General features: G+C 35.4%; 2 protein-coding genes across 2 annotated transcripts in view; one reads left to right on the forward strand and one right to left on the reverse strand.

Moving 5' to 3' along the window:
• The window catches only part of LOC112046535 (cGMP-dependent protein kinase, isozyme 2 forms cD4/T1/T3A/T3B), a 215,760-nt gene that overhangs the window by 116,774 nt on the left and 84,550 nt on the right, over positions 1–14,436 (forward strand). The gene's annotated exons all lie outside the window — the stretch shown is intronic.
• Positions 8,062–14,410, reverse strand: LOC128199180 (E3 SUMO-protein ligase ZBED1-like). The gene is made up of 2 exons (XM_052887531.1): positions 10,357–14,410; positions 8,062–9,575 (listed from the first exon to the last, which is right to left on the reverse strand). Exons 1-2 carry the CDS (start codon positions 11,680–11,682, stop codon positions 8,943–8,945), a joined length of 1,959 nt encoding a protein of 652 aa, XP_052743491.1. The 5' UTR covers positions 11,683–14,410; the 3' UTR covers positions 8,062–8,942.

Raw genomic sequence — 14,436 nt, forward strand, 5'->3', positions numbered from 1 at the left:
CGTTTCCGTAACATGGCGAGGATTGTACAGCTTAATACTTTTGCCTTTTCTCTACGTGAGAGAATAAAATTATAAAAAAAAAATAGCGACGTGTTCTGTTTTATCTGGTTAGTTTATAATTAAAAATTCGAATTAAGAACGCATAGTGTGTTTATCGCCTTACAAACTGGAAATATATCCCTCGTATCGTGTTCCGATAATAATCAGTCAAGGGAAGTGCAGTAGAGCGAAGTCTTAACAACTACTACACATATCTAATTTACAACTACAAGTCTACCGGACTACAAATTGTTTATTTATCTTCCACCATAACTAATAAGTAAAAGTTCTTATGTATTTACATGATGTGGCACTTTTAACAGTGATCTCAAGTTATGGCAAAATTTACCAACCACACCATCAGTTTTCTGAAATTATTTTTTCAAAATAATTGACCATGTACTCATCATCATTATCAACTCTTATTCGGCTCACTGTTGAGCTCGAGTCTCCTCTTAGAATGAGAGGGGTTAGGCCAATAGTCCACCACGCTGGCCCAATGCGAATTGGCAGACTTAACACACGCAAAGAACTAAGAAAATTCTCTGCTATGCAGGTTTCCTTACGATGTTTTTTCTTCACGGTTTGAGACACGTGATATTTAATGTCTTAAAAATATTTGACTTAATTTAATTTAATTTGTTTCCAGTCTTGCACTTAGCACGGTCTCCATATTATTTTCATAGCTGGTTGAATAAATTTGAAAGTCGCTAATTACCGAGGCATAAGGAAGGCCGGTAGGTATAATGTTCATATCGAGACACGAGCCATCGCGCATACCTACCTAAGAATTTTCTTAATTCTCTATACGTGTGTAAGCAACCACTCCGCATTTGGCCATTTGGTAGACTAAAGCCTAACCCCTCTCATTCTGAAAGGAGAGCCATACTCAACAGTGAGCCGATTATGGATTGTCATGATTCCCACAATACACTGATTTAGTTTATAGCCGTTTTTCTATTTCACTTGTCTCATATTATACCAAGCATGTAATATTATAAATCTTGCGCTAAATTCCTCACAATTGGCGTTGCCCGAGCAATAAAAGGACGTTATTATAAAGGCGAGCCTGTGTACTGCGTAGGTGGCCTATTTTTAGTCAACGAGCAAACTGTCCATGATCAACAGTGACACGCAATCATTTTGACCTATCTCGCTTTGTGACGAGCGCGCTTGTATGAGATTGTTGCTGATATATTTAGTTTATTTTTCTTTTTTTTTTTTTTTTTTTTTTTAATTTATTTTGTACCAATATTAGTAACACACAAAAGTAAAAAGAAAAACAGTGGACAAGGAAACACTTATCTCTATAAGAGATCTCTGCCAGTGACCCTTGGCAGTGGGAGAGATTTTAAACAAAACGAATGGATAGGTACAACAGAAAAAAAGTGAGGAAACATATTATACTTAATACATAAATAATAAAAGTAAATAATATTAAATACATTAAAAATAACACTAATAAATAAATTGAAATAAAATTTTCTCTCTTTTTAAGGTTCCGTAACCAAAAGGACCTTATTACTAAGACTAAGACTAAGACTGTCCGTCTATCACCAGACTATAATATCGCATGACTGTTACAGACAGACAGTTGAAAAGGGAACCCAGATATACCCTCATATAATATACTAGCGGACGCCCGTTACATCGTCCGCGTGGAATTTAGTTTCTCACAAATCCCTTAGGAACCATGGATTTTCTGAGATAAAAAGTAGCCTATATGTTAAATCAGGCTATAATGTACCTCAATACCAAATTTCAGCTAATTCGGTTCAGTAGTCGAGGCGTGAAAGAGTAACGAACATTCTTATTATCAAAATCATCAGTTTTCGCAAATCTCGGGAAACCATGGCTTTTTTCGGGATAAAAAGTGAATGAAAAAGCCTATGTGAACATCCAGAGTAAAATCTATTTCCATTCCAAATTTCAGCCAAATCGCTTCAGTATTGGCGGCGTTAAAGAGTAACAAACATCCAAACATCCATACAAACTTTAGAATATTATTAGGATAAGTAGGTATATGGAGATGATATTAAGATGTAGTCTTCTAGAAAAAAATGTTCGCTAGTGTACCAAAGCGGCGAAGTAACGTTTGAAGCTGTATAATTATTTTGTACTATTTTTTTCTGGTTTGTTGGTAAACCAGAAAAGCTTAACAAAAAATAAAACGAACAAAAAAATGAATTATATGTCTTCAAAAATATCGTACAACTCAGGGTGTATGGTCAATGCAAGCTTGTCCCCGTTGTGGACAATTTTTTTTTTAATATAATAATATATTTATTGATTCACTAGTACACATAAAAATAATTTACATAAGTCTGTGATCTCCACACTAGGATTCCCTGTATTGTGGTAATCACTTTCTTCTTTCTTCGTTGTGGACAAATTAGAGATGAATTAAAAATATCGTAAAACGTTGTTGCAAACTTTTTTGTTAAAGTAACGATTTCATTACTAAAGTAGAATTATCAAGGTTTTTTTTGGATTTAAATTGCCGGGTGGTTAGGGTAGGCCTTTTTCACAGATGATGTACATTAATTGAAAAGATGCAGATTTAAAAAAAAACATACGACTACTATTGGAAACTAAAAAATGTTCGCTAATAGATGGAGCTTTAAAATATTATTAATATTATTTAAAACATTTCTTTAATTTTAAATATGTTTTTTAATTTAAATAAATATAATTGAGAATTCTTAAATTTAATTTTATTAAATTAGAAGTTAGAGCCAAGTGGATAAGAGAATAATTTCATGCATTGCACAAGTTGGCGCCATCTAGCGGTCAGTAGAATATTTCGTTTATGTTTGTTTTATGAAATAAAGAGCAAGAGGGCGCTACATTTCCCTTTTGAAATTCAATATTTGTATTTCATACCAGAGGGCGCCCGCGACTCCGTTCGTAGAAATTCGGTTTGTCACAAACCCCACGGGATAAAAAGTAGCTTATGTGTAATTTAACAATCCAAAATATAATCTATATCCATTCTAAACTTCAGCCAAATCAATTCATTAGCTTTGTGGCACAAAAGAGTAACAAACAAACACACATACTTTCGCCTATTAAGATTGATAAAAAGTTATAAAATAAGGAGCTTAATCACTCACTCACAAACACGCTGCTCCAGTACAGGTTAGTTGGCTCAGAATAATGTTAGTCACTGACTATCCAATAAGCTCATGGGCTTGCAGCGCAAACGGAAGGATATCTGATATACCTAACTGATCGTGTGTTGGTAGCGATCTGCATGATGTCATGCACATCCCGACTAACGCGGTCAGTTTTATCGGATGTCGTGCTGTTTTTTTTTTCAAGTTTGCCTTAGACTACAATCTCATATGATGGTAAGTGATGATGCAATCTAAGATGTAAGCGGGCTAACTTGTTAGGAGTAGGACGAAAATTCACACTCATTTCGGTTTCTACGCGGCATTGTACCGGAACGCTAAATCGATTAGCGGTACGTCTTTGCCGGTAGGGTGGTAACTAGCCACGGCCGAAGTTTCCCACCAGACTTGGACCAATTAAGATAACCTCAATCGGCCCAGCCGGGGATTGAACCCTGGACCTCCGTTTTGTAAATCCACCGCGCATACCACTGCGCCACGGTTAGCACTGCAGGCACGTGGACTTATTTGATAGTTAGTAGCTAGCATAAGGTTTGATTTTTGTAACGACCACTTGGTATTACTTACCTGATGTCAATGACAGGTACCGGCTTACCGTGCTCTCTCAAACTTACCAAATCTCAACTCTGGGCTGAGTCTAAGTCTGGGCTGGGTGGGTCTAAGCACCAAACAGTCTCCTCTAAAAAGAGTCCTGAACCCCTCTACAATAGTAGAAGCGAATTAACAATACAAAACCAACACAACAAAAAAAAACAATTTTATTAGGAATCCTAACTAATTGCAACTCTATTTTATCTTAATATAAAGTCTATAATTGCTCAACCGCGGTAAATATTTAGGCGGACTTTGAGACTGACCCTTGCGTACTCACAAATCTAGAAGTCATCTAGGTGCAGTTAATACGAAAGCGTGCCTGGAATTATAATATCATCTAAAAATATTTTATAGTGTTTAGACAGTTTGCGCCACAGTTTAGTAATCATACAGAATGCGTAATATAGTTTTTGGACTTGAGAATACTCAAAAAAAAACATATTGTAGTTAGTCACGTTTCTATGGAACCTGATGTTTTTGGTCTTTGCTAGCCGTTCTTAGGTTTATAAACTACTTGTTTCGTCATACATAAACTAATAAGCATGTTTTATTTTCCTTGGAATAATTTTCATTTATGCCTTTGTTAGAAAGCGTAAAATTGCCGTAGCAAAAAGAAATATAATGTGAACTACGATAAATATATTTATTATATTTCACAAAAAAATGTACTAAACCTCAAAACCCCATGGGACTTTTGCACAATTTGCACCTACCTAATTTATAAAAAAAAAATAACTAGGTAGGTACAGAATAATGATCTATGATTTTACTTTGATTTATTAGATTGTAGTAACACAATTAAATACACAATGAGAAAACTATAAATAATTAAATTAAAATGACTAAAACGAGTACTTTACAAAATATTACAGTTATTTAAAATTAAAATATTTACAAGAAAATCAACGGCATCTTATTATTTGTTGTTTTTCTTGAGCCATGTTAGGTATTTTACCTTTAAACGCTGCGCTGGCGCTATCTGGATGGGCCAAATAAGCATTATCGTGAAAAAAAAAGCTTGCAAGCCATTAAAAAGCTAGCTTGTATTATTGTATTCTCTGGTTACAAATAAAACTGTACGATTCCTAACCTGCGTCCCACACGGCCAGTCCCGCGTACCTGGTTTATGGCAAAACAGTTTCAAGGTTAATATCAATTTGCCAGTGGCCAAAATAGCGACGAGGTTGCGCTAAATTAAGAGGTACCATCTCATATTATGTTAACCGTTTCAAATGATAGCATTATATTATATTTCTTTTTATTTCGATTAATTGCCTACAGATGTGCCAATTGGCACAACTGCCTTAAGTCCAGTGGTTAGGCTAAGTGGCTTCGGATCACGAGGGTCTGGGTGCGAACCCTGAGACACTGAGTTTTGCTGACTTATTATTACTTCCGACCGATTTTTTATTTACGACCACGCGGGCCAGTCTAATGTTGATACCTTATACGCAGAAGATATTACAGTGCACAAGTGTGTGCTTGCGCACAGGTGCAGTTCCTTTTCTTCTTCTTCTTTCTACTGGGCCGTTTCCGAACTTGACCATGTGATTGGCCGTTTTACGTGGGTGTAAGTTCCCGCTGGATTCACTCCATCCAGCCGAGCTCGCTTCAGAAGCTTAGCAGGCCGCCCAGGTCGACCATAGCCTCATGGAGTGTCGCTGAGGAACCAATGTAGGTTGCTCGTTGTTCTGTTACGCCTCTGCAACTGAGCATAACGTGTAGCGGTGTCTCGTATTCCTCCATGCAGGCTCTGCACAGAGGACTGACAGTTATACCTAGGATTGAAAGGTGTTTGTTTAGCGGGCAGTGACCTGTTGTTAGACCAACTACTGTTCTCAACTTATCTCGTGTTCACTCTATAGATGGGACGGCAAACCGAGACGGCTGGTGAGAGATCAGGCGCAAGACCGACGGCTTTTACGTGCTTACCGAGGCACGGAGGTGTATTAACACCGCCAACTTCCCAAACCAACCAACCCAAAACCCTTTTTCTTGTAAGAAAAAATTAATAACGATTTTTTTTGGACTCTTCTCTGGACTTCATTTTCCGTAGCCGAACCAACTTACCACGGGAACAATGGGGTAGTATACTTAGTATTGCTATCATTATATAATGTTAGTGAGAGACCGTGATAGCGCAGTGAATATGACCTCTACTTCCGATTCCGGAGAGTATGGTTTCAAATCCGGTCCGGGGCATGCACCTCCAACTTTTCAGTTGGGTGCATTTTAAGAAATTAAATATCACGTGTCTCAAACGGTGAAGGAAAAACATCGTGAGGAACCTGCATACAAGAGACTTTTCATGATTCTCTGTGTGTGTGAAGTCTCTCAATTAACCCCTCTCATTCTGAAAGGAGACTTGAGCTCAGCAGTGAGTCGAATATGAGTGGATAACGAATGTTAGTGGAATTTTCTTTATAAACCTGCAAGTAATAAATTCCTCCCATATTAAAACAAACAAGTTTTTATATAAAGCAAGATCAAAGGGGAATTAGCATAAGGGATTTTAAGGTAGCGGCACACTTGAAAAAACAGACAATAACAATCATCAAAACAGCTAAAAGTTCGTTCTGCTACTGGCGTTTCAAGTATGTTTCTATTTTTGGTTTATTTAGAACTAGCAGACGACTTGCAGTTTCACTCACGTTGTTCCGTTCCCGTGGATAAAATATAAGATGACTCTCGCAAATAACGTGACTTTTTTTTTAGTAAAAGAGTTTTCTAAATTGCTTCAGTAGATCCAGAGATTATCCTAGTACGACCTTACAAACTTGACCTCTTAAAATACCTATTGATACCTATGGTTTCAATTGTTTTTGCGGCGTGCTTCAATTGATGAACAAAAAAATTAAAAATCTTGATTGCTTATTGTTCTCTTATTGCTCTTTATAAATAGAAATGTCATTATCGTTCCAGAAAATTCCCAATCAAATGGCAACAATAGGCAGTAGGCACATCCTTCAATTACGCCCATCTGGTCAACGCGTTCATTAATGTATGAATTAATTTAAGTTGTATATGGTCATGAACACACTAGCGACAGTCGCATCTAGATATATTACAAAACAAAGACATCTACCGTGTCTGTCTGTTCGTGATAAACTTGAAACTATTGAACGGAATTTCATGCTGTTATCACCAGCATATAAGATTGAATTATTCATTTTTTATCTTGACAAAATATATTGTGTTGCAATATATATATAATTTGTCGAGATTTTGTCTAAATTTATTGAAATATATAATAATTGTTGGAAGTGTTGAAGTTTTGACGGCCTCCGTAGCGCAGTAAATTTATAAGACGGAGGTCCTGGTTTCGATCCCCGACTGCGCTAATTGAGGTTTTCTTAATTGATCCGGGTCTAGCTGGTGGAAGGCTTCGGCAAAGACGTACCGCCAAGCGATTTAGCATTCCGGTACTATGTCGTGTAGAAACCGAAAGGGGTGTGGATTTTCATCCTATTCCTAACAAGTAAGCCCGCTTCCATCTTAGTTTACATCATCACTTACCATCACGTGAGATTATAGTCAAGGGCTAACTTGTAAAGGATAAAAAAAATGTGTATGAATAATGTAAGATATCAGGGCACCTGGGAGTTATTACCGGAAACGCTGCTCCTCCAACTCCTCGGAGACATAATAAAAACATGCATAGGGGAATATTCCGATGGATGGATGGTTATTTTAGGGATAACAGAAATTTTCATACAAATTTCATTGTTAATTAATTAGATAAAGTTGTTAGTAACTTAAAACTATAAACTAAAGCTTCAATTTGGCATTGATATATTTATTAATCACGTTTAAAAAGTGTATAAAAGAATTGAAAAAATAAATGTTTTGATTTCTTTTCCTACGTTGTATAGTGAGGGTGTTTTTTTTCTCGTCCATCCAATAGTGTGGACCTAACATATCCAACGATATTGGATATGTTAGGTAAACATTTTAAAATTTTTAATGTGCTAATTTTATCTACGGATCCCATCCCTAAACATGGCCCTACAAACACTTGGCCAGTTTTTCTTCTAAAAAATAATCAAGTCATTGTACGTGGATAAGATTAACATTGATTTGCACGCGGCATATAAGTATATGTATATATACAGATTATATTTACGTGGTATAAAAACAAGAACTTCTAAGAAGCCCCTAGTGTGGTCGTACTCTAATAAACACTTCACACACAGGACTGATTCGCGTTGACGTACTATTATCGCCAGCGAAATGCGATGCGAGTCGGCCGGTCCGGTATAGTGTTGGGTAGGACATGACTTGAAAAAGAGTTTGTAAGTGTTGCCTCTTTTTTGTACCGAGGCAGTACAATGTCCCACTTCGAATGAGGCGAGGCGTACTGGCGTTTGGCACTACATTTGAAGTGACGAACTGACGAGTACAAATGTCATATTGTACTCGTTTGAAGTAACGACTAGAAATGTCATATTTGTAACCGTTGCATACATTCATATAATGGAATAGTGGCTTCTTTCGGGTGCAATCCTGATACTAAATACACTACAGAAAGACTGTGAATATTGTATATAAACATAGCGGCCCGAATTGTATTTTTAAGGGGATATCTATATTTAATTGCTTGTATTATATATAATTAATTTGCTAAACATTTTAACGGGGGCCCATGCTAGTTGGATAGATATAGGTACTTACCAAACGATCATTCGTTTTTCGACGCAAAATAATCAAATTTGAAGACAAAACTTTCACAGTCAATACAGACACTATTCTATGCACCATTTTGAAGCACACATTCTCTAGATTTATTTAATATATCACAACCTATAGAAATATTCAATAAACCCACTATAATCACAATATTAATTAGACAAAAACCGCGCGCGCGTGATCACTGTACCGACCGATGTTAACTGAGTACAATAATAATAAGTACAATAATTACGTCACTATATCGCTGACTTGTCTCATTTAAAAATAAACCTTAAATCTTACAGGTTAAAGTTTTATTTAGCAAAATAGAAAAAATAATTTGAACTGATTTTTTTCTTTAATGTATTGTAAAACAACTTATTATGAATAAATGTATCATCATATTATAATAAATGCTTGTTAACATAGTACCGAAATTGTGTTCGTAAGTAAATAAAAAATATGCCAAGTATATTTAAGTCTTTAATAAAAAAATAATAAACAAAATTACAAATTGGAATTTAAAAATAAAATTTGTGTTACTTTGTTACCACTTAACTTGTTCCTTCTGTCAGTAATGATCTGGCCCGCTTTACTGAAGGTGCGTTCGGAAGGAACAGAAGTGGCAACAATGCAAAGCCTCTTTAAAAAAAGTTTATAAAGCCTAGGATAGGCGTCTTTTTTTTTGAACCACCACTTGGCTGGGTCTTGAGACCTTGGTAGTAGGGGTTCCTCGAGGTATTTATCTACCTCGATAATACCTCCTGCCGTCGGATTGGTATTCTTCATTATTTCTCCAACTTCTTTGTCAAATTCATCCCATATGCTTTTTTTGCACTTCGGCGGTGGTGGCGTGTGTGACTGTTCCACTAGGGATAAATTTGACGTTTTTATTTGCCCGGCCATGGCTTTTAAATTTGTACACGCCCTCCCGTAGGCGTATTCATTGTCAAAACCATATTGTTTGAACCTAGGATCTAAAACTGTGCTCTCAGCAAAAATGTTATTGTCTTCGATTCCTTGAAATCTGGAGTTCATTTCGTTCAATAGCACTTGAGCCATTTTTTTTACAATTTCTGGCTGCGCCGATGATAAAAAATTTTGACATTTTTTTTTCAGTGCTTTTGATATAAGTATAACCTGTAATTAATAAAAATAGGCACCTGTTATAATACGAGTATATTAAATTAAATTCTGTGCTTCCTGTGAAAAGCGAAACAAGTAAGAAATCAAGACTACAGGAGAAAAAAAAAAACAATTTAACATTATCAGTCTGAGCTTGCCAATCTGCGTTGGAGCAACGTTGTGGGTCTGAACTCTATATCTTCTCTCCAAAAACGAGGGGAGGACTGGCATTGTAGGAGAGTTGAGTTAGAATTAGATTAATCAGAAGAAATAGGAAAATTAATTTATAAAACCTGTGAATTGAATTGTAGTGTTTATAAAATTATGTTTCCATTCAAGGATCCATTTCTGAAATATTAAGGTTTTAAGTGCTAATTTAATCTACTAAATCAGACACACATGATAGTCCAGTGAGCCGTGATAGCCCAGTGGATATGACCTCTGCCTCCGTTTCCGGAGGGTGTGGGTTCAAATCCGGTCTGGGGCATGCATCTCCCAACTTTTCAGTTGTGTGCATTTTAAGAAATTAAATATCACGTGTCTCAAACGGTGAAGGAAAACATCGTAAGGAAACCTGCACACCAGATAATTTTTTTAATTCTCAGCGTGTGTGAAGTCTGCCAATCCGCATTGGGCCAGCGTGGACTATTTGCCTAACCCCTCTTATTCTGAGGAGACTCGAGCTCAGCATTGAGCCGAATATGGGTTGATAACGAAATCAGACGCACTTGGCCGGTTTTTTTCCTTCTACATACTAAAATTACGTGAAAAATAATATATAGCGATCATACTTTACCTCAGATATCGTAACTGTTTTTTCGGCACTCATCTCCTCAGTTACGTCTTTAAAATATGTGAGTATTTCAATGGCAGATTCCAAAATCTTTATATCTTCCAGGGTAATATTCTCAGTATCGGGGTAGTCTATTGCAATGGTGGACATAACACTATTTTTTATCGTAATAATTCTCTGGAACATGTCGCACGTGGAGTTCCAACGAGTGGATACATCCTGTTTCAGTTTTAGTATCGGTTCCTCTAGCTTTTTTTGCATGTTTCTTAATCTTTCACATGCCAGTGGACTGCGCTTAAATATCTCTACTATCTGTTTAACTTTTATGGTGATGTCTTTAATTTCTTTCAAAGCGGATTGAACTATGAGGTTGAGGGTGTGAGCAAAACAAGGTATTTGCTTCCACTTATTTAATCTTATTGCACCTTTAATATTAAAAGCATTGTCACTAGTCGCTGCGACAATTTTATCTGTAATATCCCAAGCGTCTGTAATTGTTTTAAGTTGTTCTGCTAGATTTTCTGAGGTATGTCTGTCGGAAAACTGAATGCATTCTAGTAAAAATGATTTAAATTCTGCCTGTTGGTTAAAAAAATGTACTGTTACAGCAATATAGTTGTCGTTGGGAGCGGATGTCCAGCCATCAGTTGTTATGCTCACGTGTTCTGATTTATTGATTTCTGACTTCACTATTTCTTTAGTTTTGTTATAAAAGTTTGTTAATAGAGCATTAGACAATGTCTTGCGACTAGGTAGTTGATAAGATGGGTTCAATTCTTTTATAAATTGTTTGAGTTCTGCAGATTCAATAAGATTGAACGCCAAGAAATTTTTTGTAAAAACTTTCACTAGTAATTTATTTAAATATTCTGTTTTTTTTGCTGACAGCGGCTTATGGAAAAATTGAGTTAATTTTGGGTTAGTGGTCAGGCATTTTGGTTTACATAGATCGGTGCTTGTGCTGGTGGTAGTTAGTATGGGTAAGGAACCAGAAGCTTTAGGTACGATAGCAGTTGAACCAGATGATGTAGAAGCGGTGGACGTGGAAGCAGCGGGTATCTGAAGTTCAATTCTGGGTGAATTGGTAGTTGTTGTGGAGTGGCGAACTTCTGTGGCAGAGGAAGCTATTGGAACAGTTGCATCATGCGGACATTCGCGTATTGCGACAAATACTTGAGGATGTTTGCTTTTTGTGTGTCTTATTAAGTTGTAAGCACCGCCACCTTTGTACGAAAACTCTTTTTGGCAAAAGTTACATTTAGCTTTATCGTTTTTAAGGTCTGTAAAAAACTGCCATGCTTTTGATGATTTTCTGTCTCCACCAAACATCCTACGTACACATGCAAAAAAGCAAAATAATAGTATTAAATATCATAAATATAGTAGATTGTTATACAAGGGGCTAAAAAAACCCATTTTAAACGAGGTATTTTTAGGGCACGAGCCGAAGGCGAGGGCCGCCTAAATAGAAACCGAGTTTATAATGGGTTTAGCCCCGCCTATGATACAATTATTTTCACTACGATTGCGAGAAAATAAAATAGCTCGGTACAGTATTCAATGTTTCATTTTATTTGAAAATTAAATGTAGGTACAAAATGCTACAACTTTGGATGTTAGGGGAGATGCTTGTACCCGGTAAATTAATTTCCGACTACTGTGAAGTTGAATAATGAGAATAAGCGGTAAACATGGGAGACAATTGTTTTAAAAACACCATCCGTAAGTGAATGCAACGAAATTGTTCTTTTCTCCACTTATTAAATTTTTCGTAAGTAGGTGTTTCATTTGTAAATCTTTTTTGATCCATCTCCAAATTAGGGTCACTATTCTCACTAGATAAAGACATAACAATTAATTTTGCGAAACATGTAAATTACAGTCACAAATTCACAATGAATTTCTTTAAAACAATCAAGTATGGATTATTTATTCACGGCAATATTATTTTTAAAATTCTCGCTTTTTAATTGTATTTTTCTTTCACATGAGATAAAGGCAAAGGTATTACACCGTACAGGATGTCCCATATCTTCAAATCTCGCTCTATTCGCAACTCAATAGAAATTAAATAAAAAAAATGAACGCATTCCACAGACAAGAACGCTGCATTTCATTCCATTTAAAGTTTTTTATTTATTTTTCAAATCAATCAGGGCCTTACCTATAATTATTTTATTTTCAAATAAAACCTCCTCCGTTTTATAGTAGGCTAGTGCTTGGCTAGTACTCGTAACAGATAAGAATTAAAAAAAAAACAAAATTACTTTAGCCCCTAGAGGCTGAAATACTTGTTTAACCCCGCTGTGGAGTGGTAATATGACAGTGTTTTTGAGCAAGAGTAGTGAAAATAATATATTTTTTATTAATTCCTGTAATCACGAGGTTTTGGGTCGAACGAAAATTAATTATTAAGTATTTTTTTACTTTAAATTAAAAAAAATCAATAAACTTCTCAGCTTGGAATTGGGAAATTGGTGATGAGAGTACTTTAAGCCATCGATCTCGGCCCTTAGCATTACTATTTGAAAGTGATCGTTACAAATTCAAATTTCAAGCCCGCCAAACCTCATAGAAGTGGCGGGGTGCGTCTAAGCTCCATATCCTCGCTTCGAACGATGGCTTAGCTCTCCAGTGAGCAGTTTATTAAATAAAATAAGCTAATAGTGATACTTGTGTTTATAACTTACAAGTTATAAATAATAGTAATATACAATAAATAAATAACCAGGCTAAAATAATAATAATAATAATAATAATAATAGTGCGATTGGTCTGAGTACTTGATTAATTGTTACAAGCACCCAAAATTTTATTAATGCTTAATCCTTTATTCAAATTTTATCAACAAAAAAATGCAACAAAAATGCTTTTGTGGCCAACCGTCAATGTTAATTTATATTTGATAAAAGTAAACCACACTTACTTAAATACACACATAATTTTATTAGGTTTATCTTTTGTGCAAATTGCATCAAAGAGCATGCAAGAAAGTAAAAATAAAATTATTAGATATATTAAACCATAACAAATGTGACCCAAACCAAATTTAAAAGCCAAATCAACAAATTATATATAATAAAATACATTAATAGAACATAATAATTATAAACACTTACCTGAATATATTTATTAATCACCTATTTAATTTATTTCACAACTATTTCGATAAACTTTCGCAGGTCCTAACGCAAACTTTCAGAAGGACGTTTATGAAATGAATTCAAAATTCAAATCGAATTTCAAAATTAAACTGTCGCGCGCCCGCGCCAAGCTTGAGCTCAGGGTTGCTATCCATAAAACTTATTTTCGTTCTAAAAACGCATATTTTTATTCACAGTCTTCGTAAATGTCACACATAACACACATAAAACATAATAATTATAAACACTTACTTGCACATATTTAATAATCATCTATTTAATTTATTTCGTCTATAGAGAATTAATAAAAGTTTACCAAATTTCTAATAAATTGCTCAATTTTGCAGGGCTATCATAGACTACACAACCTGAGATTGCTTTACAGGCCATTATTATCTATGGTAATAACATAGATTTACGATTCGGTACAAGTACCGGGTAATATAATCCAATTAATATTTATGTTGGTATATTTAGTAAGCATAATTATTATTTAAAGTTGGTATACATTAATTGAATTGGTGAGTAATTTTTTTTATATGAATGTTAATTATAACAGAAAATGTAATGATAGAAAATGCAAAATAATTATTTGTAATTCAAAATTTCTTCATAATTTCTTCGAAACGCGAACGCGTCCGTAGACTACCGTATGAATGACCCACACACGGAAACACAGGCACAAATCACATCTGTCTGTCGTCTTTTCTCTTTTGTAAGAATGTCTATGTCACGTCTATGTATCGCCATAACAGTAAGTCTTAAGTGCCTCACTCCGTCTCGCTTGCGACTGGCTTACGAGTAATAGTATTGCCGCGACAAAAAATGTGAGGTAGGACATTTTGAAATTTTGAGCCGCTCTTACATTCTGACGTCATGTACGGGACAAATGTGTTGGCTCTTGTATGTCCTACTCAACACTAGTCCGGTAGTCGTACCG

The sequence above is a fragment of the Bicyclus anynana genome, chromosome 19, assembly GCF_947172395.1.
Source record: "Bicyclus anynana chromosome 19, ilBicAnyn1.1, whole genome shotgun sequence".
NCBI lineage: Eukaryota > Metazoa > Arthropoda > Insecta > Lepidoptera > Nymphalidae > Bicyclus > Bicyclus anynana.